Genomic DNA, 12,167 nt, shown 5'->3' with positions numbered 1-12,167 from the left:
AGAGGAGAGGAGAGGAGAGCTGGTCTTGTGGTAGCAAGCATGACTTGTCCCCATAGCTAAGCAGGGTCTGCCCTGGTTGCATCTGAATGGGAGACTTGATGTGTGTGAGCACTGCAAAATATTCCCCTCAGGAAATGAAGCCGCTCTGGGAAGAGCAGAAGGTTTCAAGTTCCTTCCCTGGCTTCTCCAAGATAGGGCTGAGAGAGATTCCTGCCTGCAACCTTGGAGAAGCTGCTGCCAGTCTGTGAAGACAATACTGAGCTAGATAGATCAATGGTCTGACTCAGTATATGGCAGCGTCCTATGTTCCTATGGAGAACACTGACAACAAGGCCAGAGCAAATTAGAATGGGATGTCAACATTATTCCTGTCTGATATAACTTCTTGTGCCATCAGTGAAATGGAGCAAGAGAGCATTGTGGCTGTTAGCGCAAATGCTTCCATCTCCCTTTGGACAGTGGGTTCTCATGCAGACTAAGGAACCACCAGCACTTCTAACAAACTGCTGTGTTGTTTACCAACAGAACGTACTCACCCATGGGAGGGTAATTTTTGCTGATCTCCACTGCCCTTGGAGGTGCTCCCTGTGACCTGAAAGTAGCTCCCTGAAACCTCCATGATCCTCAGGGCTCTATTTCCAGGTTGTGTGAGCACTTCTGGGTGCAGGAAAGATAATCAGAATGTGCTCCAGGATTCAGCAGATAGGCATTCCGCTTCCCATAAGGTGAACCCATGAGAGGAGAGCTGGTCTTGTGTTAGCAAGCATTACTTGTCCCTTTAGCTAAGCAGGTTCTGCCCTGCTTGCATATGCATGGGAGACTAGAAGTGTGAGCACTGTAAGATATTCCCCTCAGGGTATGGAGCCGCTCTGGGAAGAGCAGAAGGTTTCAAGTTCCCTCCCTGGCTTCTCCAAGATAGGGCTGCTTGCAACCTTGGAGAAGCCATTGCCAGTCTGTGTAGACAATACTGAGCTAGATAGACCAATGATCTGACTCGGTATATAGTAGCTTCGTATGTTCCTAACCCCGGTATCCGTGGGAGTTCTGTTCTCTGCTACAACCATGGATAACTGAACCACGGATACTGACTCATCAAAATGAGACAGCAGGGAGGCTAAAACCTTGCTAAATTCAAGAAACAAAGTGATCTGGGGCGTGAACCGTTTAATCCATTAGAATGGGTTCTGCGCCTGCACGGAAGCCTCTCGGTGTCGAGTTCCACAGCTCCTTTACGGCGCCTGCGCCCCGTCCCACGTCGCTATTTAAGGTGGGAGGAAGCGCAGGCACCTCAGTTCCTTTGCGACCACCGTGGAGATCGGTACACTGGTTTCTATGGCTCCTCGTTCGGGTTCCTTAGCTATTTTATTCAGATTCTACTGTTTTCAACGGATATCTGACTACGGACTGCCCTTGGATAACGCTTTTGGACTTACCTCTTAACTGTCGACGGACTTGACTGATATTCGGCTTTTTTGACATTGGACTGTTTTCTGACCACTGCTTGTTTTCGTAACTCTTGAAGGCGGGGGGGGGGGAATGGATACCCGAAAATCTAAAAAGACCTTTAAACGCTGCAAGAATTGTAAAGCGAAATTGCCCTCTCATTGTAAAGCGAAATTTGTAAAGCGAAATTGTAAAGCGAAATTGCCCATAGTCTCTGTTTGTTCTGTTTGGATGAGGTGCACAACACTACATCGTGTAAAAATTGTCAGTCTTTCTCCAAGCAAACACAGAGAAATTGAGAACTACACTTGAGGGCTTTGCTGTATGACGATGTTTTGACTGCTCCTTCAACCTCTATGTCACCCCATCTTTCTCATGGCTCGAGGGACCTGGATGCTACCCAGTCTAAAACCCCAAAGCCCACCGAAAAAACCCCACACGCCTTGAAAAGGCAGGGGGATAAAATGGCTGCCGCGACTGATCCCGCCAAAAGGGCTAGAAAGCTGTCTACATCGGGCTCTACCCACTCACCCAGCTCGGCCCAGGATGTACTGTTTGTCTCTGAATCGAAACCTTCGACGCCGACACATCCGACATCGAAACAAACAGCCTCTGGATCGAAGCCGTCAACACCAACGCGCCCAGCATCAAAGAAGAAATCTGTGTCGAAGCCTTCGACACCGACACAGTCAGCATCAATACAATCACCCTCCATGGCAAAGCCTTCGACACCAACCCACACAGAATGGAGACCGAAGGCATTGACTTCAATATCGAGCAGGACGACATCGAGAGAACCTTCCACTTCAATGCGGTCGACTGAACCAGCAATACCCGACGCCTTACCATCTATGTCGACATTCTCGATACCGGCAGGAAGGGATTTGATGCTGGCACCAACGCCGATTAGGTCCCCTTCGTCATCGAAAGATATCATCATCGAAAGATATCCCCTTCGTCATTGAAAGATATTGAGCAGGCATCGACCCTGAACACACCGGTCACCCCTCGTTTTAGGGCTCCTATGACATTTGCCCTTGAACATGAGGATCTATCCGATAATGAGGGAGCTTCATTGGCTCCGGGCACCGCTCAGTCTCTTCTGAACATGCTGGAATCCAACACTGCCACGCCATCTACCTTTAAAGGTTTTCCATGCTTGGAAGAGGAAGCTCCTCCCAAACTTGTGGTTCCCGCGTCACAAGTACTAACTGCAGCCCAGCTTTCTACACCTACACCATGACACACCTGTGGATTTAGCCATGAGGTTTATCCATCAAATGAAAGGGCTTTGCCTGGCACAGCATCACCCAGCTTAGACTATGACTTTGGTGAAAGCAGGGTTTGGCGTGTAAATGCGTTACCAATTCGTAACCTCTCGGCAGGTGATGCACCTTCTGCCCCAAACCGGAAGCAACATTCTTCCATTGCGACGCAGACTTGAGTGGCATTACAGCATTCTTCCATTGCGACGCAGACTCGAGTGGCATTGTCTACAACACACACACAAACTTCCATGCTACAGCTATCTTCCAAGGCGGTGCAAACGGAGGAATACATCCCATCTAGCCCACTGCATCAGCCGGTAACACCCATACCGCCAGCGCCACACTCTCCATCACTGCATGAGACAGAGGACAGTCACCATGGGTCTTCGGATTTTGAATCTGACGTAGAAACCGTGGAGGCAGATCCCTCGCCAGATGTGGCTACACCTTCACATGTCTCCCCAACAGAAGAGCTGAAAGCCTATCATCTCCATGTCAAGAACATGGCTGCAGCCCTAGGCCTGGACTTAGCCTCACAGGTTAAAACAATTGATGACCCAGTGTATAATTTCATTGCCCGGTCTCAATTGGCCCAACCAGTCACCCTGCGTCTCCTGCCAATTATTTCAAATGCTGCTCAATGTGCATGGGCAGTTCCTCATACTTCCACTCCGACATCTAAAAGACTAGAAGGTCTCTACCGAGTACAAGAGCAGGACAACACATACCTTTTTAAGCACCCAATACCCAACTTTTCAGTTATTGACTGTGCTACCACATCACGTTCTGGAAGATGACATACTATACCCGTGGACAAAGAAGGCAGGAAATTAGACGTATTAGGCAGAAAACTGTATTCAGCTTCTTGCCTCACGGTCAAAGTGGCCAATTATTCGGCATGTATGGCTAAATATAGTTACTGCCTTTGGGAAAACCTAGAAAAGGACCTGGACACGCTCTCACTCAACCAACTGAAAGCCCAGTTCAGGAAGACTCTGCAAAGGGCAGGAGATCTGACCTGTCAACAGCTAAACACTTGGCTGAGTCAGAATCTCGATCAAGTACAGCAGCAATTACTTTAAGACATCACGCTTGGTTACGCTCAGCCTCTTTACAACAAGATATGAAGGATAAGATTGAAGGTCTGTTTTTGATGGCAAAGGCTTATTCTCCGAAGAGACTGATGCAACGATGGAGAAGATTGGGTCTTGAAAATTATCATGTCAGGCTATGTGATAGAGTTCAAGACCCGACCACAATTTTGGGGCCTACGTTTCACGAAGACGACTCCTGCCTTACTGCAAGAAGTACAAGAACTCCTACAAAAGAAAACAATAGCCCGGGTGCGATGGGCCCATCGGCGGGAGGGGTTCTACTCCCACTACTTTCAAATCCCGAAGAAGGATGGCGAACTCCAGCCAATAATGGACGTGAGACGTCTCAACAAGTTTGTACAAGTGAAAAAGTATCGGATGACAATGTTACAAGACATCCTGCCACTCTGTTTCAGGAGCGCTGGTTTGTGACGTTGGATCTAAAAGATGCCTATTTTCACATAGGAATCCGCCCTTCCTACCAGAAGTACCTGAGATTCACTGTAGGCACCTCAGTCTACCAGAACCAAGTCCTGCTCTTCAGACTCTGCATGGCCCCTCGCGTATTCACCAAATGCATGGCAGTGGTAGTGGCCCATCTCAGAACAAAAGGCCTGAAGATATACCCGTATCTCAATGACTGGCTCCTGACATCGCGAGACAAAGGAGAGTTACTTTTGCAGATAAAGTATATGTTGTACCTTCTCAAGGACCTGGGGATCCAGATAAACTGGAAAAAATCTCATCTGACCCCAGTGTCCACCATATCTTACATAGGAGCAGTGTTGGACACCGATGCAGGATGCGCCTTCTTGCTGGAGGACCGCTATCTGACTATTACAAGTCTTTATCATCAATTTCAAACCTCCCCACTACAGCCAGCACAACAAATCCAATGCTTACTGGGTCTGATGGCCTCATGCAATTTGACGGTTCGTTACACACGACTGAAGATGAGAAAGCTCCAACTTTGGTTCCTGTCCTCCTTCCATTCGCACAGGGACGATACCAGGAACAAATTGTTGATACTTCTTGTCAGTTCTAAGGTCCCTATCTTGGTGGACACAGAGTACCATTGTACTAAGAGGGTTCCCATTTCGATTACAGCCCCCATCGGTGTGGTTAACGACCGATTCTTCACTCAGAGGTTGGGGAGGTCATTGCAGTTCAAGAATGGCACAAGGTCTGTGGACAAAGGCCCAGGGGCTGCTTCACATAAATTTCCTGGAACTTCTAGCAGTTTTCCAGGCCATGAAGGCTTTCCTCCCGATGCTCAGAGGTCGGGTAGTGCAATTGCAATTGAACAACACCACTGCAATTGCCTACATCAACCGTCGGGAGTGGGGAACGGTGTTCAGATCTCTTTGCAGGCTCAGCATTCAGATTTGGCATTGGTGCATCAGGAACAGCATCACCCCCATAGCCCTACATATCAAGGGGACAGACAACGTCCTGACGGACAACCTGAGCCGCACCTTCTGGACAGACACCCGTCACAAATGGGAACTGAACGACCTTTACTTGTGGCCGATATTCGACCTCTGGGGGTCTCCGGAAATAGACTTATTTGCTAAAGCACAGAATGCAAAGTGCAAACGCTACTGCTCAAGAGTGGGCCACTATCCCTCCTCCATGGGAGAGGCGTTCCAGATAGACTGGTCACTGTACCTGAGTTACATGTTCCCACCGTTGCCCTCGGTGAGCAGGGTAGTGGTGAGGATTCTGGAAGGACCTGTGAAGTGCATTCTGGTCACACCAAGCGTGGTTTCCACATCTACTCAAACTCTCTTCTCACACCTACAAGAGACTTCCTACCTATCCAGATCTGTTGGTGCAGGAAGACAGCCTGGTGCTTCACCCAGGGGTCCTAACTCTACAACTCACGGCGTGGAGGATCGGCTTTTGAGAAAGATAACTGCTAAATGAACGAAAACCCTCCACTACGAAGAATTATGCAGGCAAGTGGAAGCGATTCACCACCTATGCTGCAAAACATGGCTTCCGTCCATTAAAAACATCAATATGTCAGATCCTTCTCTACCTTACTACACTTAAAACCACAAACCTTTCTAACGTCTCTATCAAGGTACACCTAGCTGCACTGTCTGTTAAACATCCGAGATGGGATGGCAAAATGGTTTTTTCACACCCTTCCTGCAAAAGCTTCCTGAAGGGTCTCTCTAATCTATATCCTCCCGTTCGACAACCTATAGAACCATGGAGCGTATCCTTAATCCTTTCAGCTTTGACAGAGCTTCCTTTCGAGCCTTTTAAGTCGGCTAGTATAAAGTTAACGTCCCTAAAGACTGCATTCTTGTAGCTATTACTACGGCCCGTAGAGTGAGCGAACTTACAGCTCTCCACATGGCTGTGCCATATGCCCATTTTTACCAAGACAAAGTGCTCTTACGCCCTGACATCACCTTCTTGCCGAAGATTGTGTCGGATTTCCATATCAACCAGGACATTGTGCTGCCAACTTTCTTTAAGTCCCCTACTTCTGCTTTGGAAAAGGCCTTACACTCTTTGGATGTCCGCAGGACTCTGTTATATTACCTCTCAAAAACCAAACCAATAAGGAAAACAAAGAAACTCTTTATTTCTTACAAGGGAAAGTCAATGGGACGGGCCTTGTCCCGTCAAAGGCTCTCATTGGCTAGTGGAAACCATCTTAATGGCCTACACGTTACAAAACATTGATCCCCCTAGGTCCATTAAAGCACATTCAACAAGGGCCTATGGGACTTCGGCAGCACACCTATCTAGCATATGTTTCCATGACATTTGTAAGGCCGCTACTTGGTCTTCCGAACAGCCTTTTGTGAGGCATTATGCTATTGACTTACAGTCTGCAGCAGAGGCGAATTTTGGGAGAAATGTTCTCAAAAGGGTGTTGCAATAACTCTACTGCTCCCTCCTCCTTTATGGACCCATTCTACTGGATTCAACGGATCACACCCCAGATAAACAGGTTGCTCACCTGTAACTATCTGGTAGTAATCCGTTGACATCCATTAGACCCTCCCGAACCTCCCCTGTAGTACTATTTCTACAGCAGAACTTACCTGCTACATCAAATGTCGCGACTGCCTCAGCGGTCTCCAAGGAACCGAGGTGCCTGCGCTTCCTCCCGCCTTAAATAGTCACGTGGGGCAGGGTGCAGGCGCTGTAAAGGAGCTGTGGAACTCGACACGGAGAGGCTTCCACGCAGGGGCAGAACCCATTCTAATGGATTAAATATAAATGGAGGGATGGCTGTCAGGGCAGCCAACCCTTTTTATTGGGGGGGGGGTTCTCCCTCTGCCCGCCTCACCATTTTTATTTTTATTTTCCATTTTTTGGGTGGGTGGGTGCCTGCCTGCCAGTGGTGCCCGCCTGCCCTCCCCACAGCTGTTCAGTCCCAGTGCCAGACTCCAACAGAAGAGACTGGAAGTGTAAGCCAAAGCACCTCTCCCCTCCACAACACACACACACCCCTTGGTCAGGTTAGAGTTGTTTAAATAGGGCTTAGCTTGGGGAAAGGCTTTAGGTGCATTAGGACTGTAGGACAAGAGAGGTGGGTTAGGAGACAGGAGAGGCCACAGTAAAAGCCCTTCCCTTTGATGTACCCCATTGTTGCTCACTCCCCTCCACAAAAAGTCCCCCCCCCAAGAAAGTGTGCTTCTTTATTTGGAGGGATTTTATTTTTTCTACCTTCTGTGTGTGCACTACAGTGCTATAGATAGTGCATAAGCAGACCACCCTGACCCCACACCCCCTTAAAGGCGCTTCTTCTCCCCCCACCATCAGAGTTAGGGCTTAAATTTTTGAAAACCCCAAGATGTCCAGGAAGGTGTGAGGCAAAGCCAGAAGCAGATTGGCAGGCAGAGGGAGGGGTGATTCTGCTGGTCATGGTGGGTAACAGTGAGAGGGGTCTACTCCCCAGGTCATCCCCACTGATGTGGTTATGTACAGGCTCTCTTTTCTGCAGGAGCCTGGTCCCGTAGCACAGCCACCTGTGGCGGCTGAAGTAGAAGTAGAGAGGAGGTCCTACCCTGTCAGGGAGGAAGCTCTTCTTCCCGTGCCAGCGGAGGAGGATGTGTCTTCAGCTGCTAGCCCAGCCAGATCACTCTCTCCATCCTCCCCGACCCCCATTGGCAGTGCAAACCCCTGGATTGAGGAGCAGGAAGTACTTCTGCTTCCTGGACCTTCTCAGCCCTGGACTGAGGGTGGTAGTGGCTCCCCCCTGAATGAACCAACTTCCCCAGTACCACCAAAATGGTCCTGGACCAATAGCCTTGTGTAGGGACCACTTCAAGCTCTGTCCTGGTGACCCAAACCATGCTGTCTGCATCCACTGTGGGACACAGGTCAGCAGGAGTGAGGACCCTAAGCCTCTTACAATGTTGGGCATGCTTCAGCACCTGCAGTGGCATCACCCTGCTCCTGCTGGCATCAGTAGGCCTGGTGTGACCTCGAGTAGCAGCAAGGCTACTCCTCCCAGCAGATGCATCTCTCAAGCAGGGGAAGTTGTTTTGCACAATGGATGCTGTTGGTGGGCAAGTGGTCTGATAGCACAGAGCCCTATCTCATCACCTGGGCGATTGCCAAGGATGACCGCTTTGGATGACCAGCCATTCCAGGTGGTGGAGAATGCTGACTTCCACCAGCTGCTCCCACTGCTTGCCCCGACCACACCATCCCCTCTCGCAACACCTTCAGCAGGCGGGTTGTGGCCTTCCCTGTACCAAGTGTGCAGGGAGTCCATGTTGGGGCTGCTGCGTGCAGCAGTGCCTGACAACCAGCGTGCACACCACCAGTGAGAGGCATGCTGCTTTCCTGTCCCCTCATGGCTCACTGGTGGGGGCAGGAGAGTAAGGGGCCATCAGCAATGCACAGATGGACTGTCCTGCAGGTGCAGGTGCTGGAAACTGACCAAATAGCCCACAGGGATGGCTGCTGGGGGCAGCCAAACCTTCACTGAGGGTTCATGGGCACCAACCAATGCTGTGAACATAACTAGGGCAACTGAGCAGGCTCAGTTTGTATCAGCCTGTTGTGTGGCGCACACTCTGAACCTGGTTGTGCGGGATGCACTTGGCCCTTCGGGGCTGGAGCCAGGTGAGACATTCCCGCTACAGGCCCTGGGTGCCAATATGCTGCTGCCACAGCTGCTCTTGTGAAGTGGTGCCACATGATAGCAGCTTTCTTCCACTGGAGCGAAAATAGTAGGCTTGAGCTGGGCCTACCTGAACACCTGATCCCTCAGGATGTTCTGACGTGTGTGTGTGTGTGTGTGTGTGTGTGTGTGTGTGTGTGTGTGTGAGAGAGAGAGAGAGAGAGGAGAGAGATTATTCACTGCTCTCTGGTCTGATCTGCATTGCAAAGTATACTCAGTCAAAATGTGGCTGAAGACATTGCTGTAGTTGAACTTGTGGCTATAGTTGCTGCTTCAGGGTTTTGCTGTGCTGTGGCAGCTGTTGCAGTGCTGAAGTAAAGAGTCATAATTGTGTGGTTGGCAGTAGATTCTGGGTCAGTGATTCTTTTTTGGCCATTTTTGGACTTTGAAATGTGTTTTCAGTGTTGGGAGGGACAGATTCCCTTTTATTGTTTGCTTGCAGTGTTTTTCAAGGCAGGGTTGCAAAATGTATGCACAATCATAGGGAACAATGGGAAACTTGAAACACCCAGTTCCCCGTGTATAGCTCCTAGGGTTGGGTGGTAGGACATGATGGGTGCTACCTACCACCCAACCCACAAAAGAAATGGGCAAGTAGGCAATTTTTAACTGACTTTTCCCCACACGATCTTATGGGGGTTTGGGGGGAAGGTTAAAAAATTGTTTTAAAAATGCCCACTTGCCCCTTTCTTTGGGGGTTGGGTGGTAGGTAGCACCCATCATGTCCTACCACCCAACCCACTTTGGTGTCCCTAGGAGCTACCCATGGGGAACAATGGGGTGCTTCAAGTTCCTCATTGTTCCCTATGACCGAATCTTTTGAATCATTTTGAGCTGGATTCATCAGAACAATTGTTTTGGCCGCTGTTTCAATTAATCAATTTGAGAATTTTGCAATTCATTTCGAGCTCGAAACAAATATCAAAATTGTACACATCCCTATTCTAGTTACCTTATGGAAGGAAAAACATCCCCTTTTCCAGTTTTAATATAGTTATGAATAAAACTGCATATCTTCATTACTTATGCAACTTCTTTAATTTTATCCTTTGTTTACTTATACATAGGTTAATATTTATCGTCTTGTAACTAAAGGATCAGTAGAGGAAGATATCCTGGAAAGAGCCAAGAAGAAAATGGTCTTAGATCATCTAGTGATTCAGAGAATGGACACAACAGGGAAGACTGTGTTGCACACAGGTTCTGCTCCATCTAGGTATCTATTATATTAATTCTCGTAGACGTGCCTCTGTGGGGATGCGTCCCGGCAACCCAGCGGATTGGCTGGGCGGCGGTTGGCCGCATAGGGAAGTGGCCGTTTGGGGAGGGGAGGAAAGGAAGGAAAGCGGGTAAGTGGAGAGGAGAACTGAATGGACTGGGGCAGAAGGGAGGGGGGAAGCTGAGGGGAGAGAAAGCGGGGGAGCCTTGCTGGGCAGAGACAAACAGTTGGCCGCTTCGGAAGATGCTCTCTAGAGGGAGGGCTGTAGGAAGGAGCTGGCTGAACCCTTGGCGGCTCGACACCAGGGACTGGAGGAAGGAGGATGCGGCAGCGGCCAGCAGGGAAAACACAAGCAGGCTAAAAAGCGGAGGCGGGGGGGTGGGGGAGCACGAATGAGAGAGAGAAAAAGATATAGAAAGAGGTGGAAACGGAGGAGGGAGCAAGCTGGGGCAGAAGGTTTGGGGGGAGGGGAGTAGGGCAGAAGGTGGGGCGAGTGTACAGAGCGAGCGGGAGAGGCGCGCGGGGGGGGAGAGACAGAGCGAGCGGGAGCGGCGAGCGGGGGGGAGAGACAGAGCGAGCGGGAGCGGCGCGCGGGGGGGGAGACAGAGCGAGCGGGAGCGGCGCGCGATGGGGGAGACAGAGCGAGTGAGAGAGCTGTGGGAGGACCAGCCAAACAAATTCTCCCAACTAAACCCAAAAAGGAAGTGAACTACCGCACAGATGCTCTGTGTGGGTTCAGCTAGTACTATCTATTTATCTACAAAAATTAGAAAGAATTTTCCAAGAGAGTCAGAGTGCTTGAAGACAGTAGATGGCTGAAAAATACAGAGACTTGAGGAAATGATGAGTAATGGAAGCATGTAGTTGAAAGAAGCAGCCAAGGATAAAATTGTAGGAGGGCAAAATGTATGGCAATAGGAAGGGCTATGTATTGTAGGCAGGACAGTAGTTGGCCAGCAAAAGAATGTTGGAGGCTCAGGGAAAGTGAGCCAAGGAACAAAGGGCATGTGGGTTGGCAGATCTGAAATCTGTAAAGTCTGCTGTACATTTGAGAATGTGATTGAAGAAGGTTGACAACCCCTGGTCTAAAAGATTATAGTGCTTATATCATTTAACTCTTTCCCTCAGTATAAAGACACAAAAACAGTCCAGGGACCCTAAAAGCCCACAGACAAAGAATTGGCTACTCACTTAATTAGAAATGTAGTTCTTCTCCCCCAGACACACACAACTTTTTTCTCTTAGGTTTGCCAAGTTTAGTATTACACAGTATTAGAGAAATTCTGTGTGGGAGCCACATAGAATTTCTCTAATACTGTGTAATAATAAGACTTGGTAAACCTAGGAGAAAACCTGGGAGCCACCCTGTATCTTGTGTCTTGATACTGAGAGAAGGTTAAATGAAATAAGCACTGTAATCTTTTAGACCAGGGCTTTGTCAACCTTGTGTCCCCAGATGATGTTGGACTATAGCTCCCATCGTACCCTGCCATAATGGCTGAAGGCAGTGGATGGTGGGAATTGTAGTCCGGCATCTGATTGTTTATAAATGAGTTTGGAAAACACACCTATTTTATCAGGCCTTTAGTTTATGATGATTTTAAGTTTTTTTTTTCTTTTTTTCTTTTTTTGGTAATTTTAATCTGTTTATATGATTTTTAGGTTTTGGTTGGTTGATTAGAATGTAAATCGCCCTGAGTTTTTATATGGACTGGTATATGAATGTGGCAAATAAAATGCATTAGAAAAAATGTACTCATTTTTCTTCATTGAGAACCCCTGCTTTAGACCAACAACTGTTTTTGGAAAGGTTACATTGAATCAGGGGTTAATGCAGTAATTGTTCTGTTAATAGCTAAAATGAAAACTTTTCTCCTCATTTTCAGCTCTGCTCCTTTTAACAAAGAAGAGCTGTCAGCTATTTTGAAATTTGGTGCTGAGGAACTTTTTAAGGAACCCGAAGGTGAAGAACAGGAGCCACAGGT

General features: G+C 48.6%; 1 protein-coding gene across 5 annotated transcripts in view; it reads left to right on the top strand.

The window, feature by feature from the left end:
• Nucleotides 1–12,167, top strand: part of CHD1 (chromodomain helicase DNA binding protein 1) — a 109,345-nt gene that overhangs the window by 72,251 nt on the left and 24,927 nt on the right. For all 5 annotated transcript variants that reach the window (XM_053290684.1, XM_053290683.1, XM_053290682.1 and 2 more), the window contains exons 20-21: nucleotides 10,031–10,179; nucleotides 12,069–12,165. In XM_053290684.1, coding sequence (XP_053146659.1) covers nucleotides 10,031–10,179; nucleotides 12,069–12,165 — 246 coding nt within the window. The remainder of the gene's footprint in view (nucleotides 1–10,030; nucleotides 10,180–12,068; nucleotides 12,166–12,167) is intronic.

Source organism: Hemicordylus capensis, chromosome 2, assembly GCF_027244095.1.
Source record: "Hemicordylus capensis ecotype Gifberg chromosome 2, rHemCap1.1.pri, whole genome shotgun sequence".
NCBI lineage: Eukaryota > Metazoa > Chordata > Lepidosauria > Squamata > Cordylidae > Hemicordylus > Hemicordylus capensis.
This window is presented reverse-complemented; position numbering and strand designations above follow the sequence as displayed.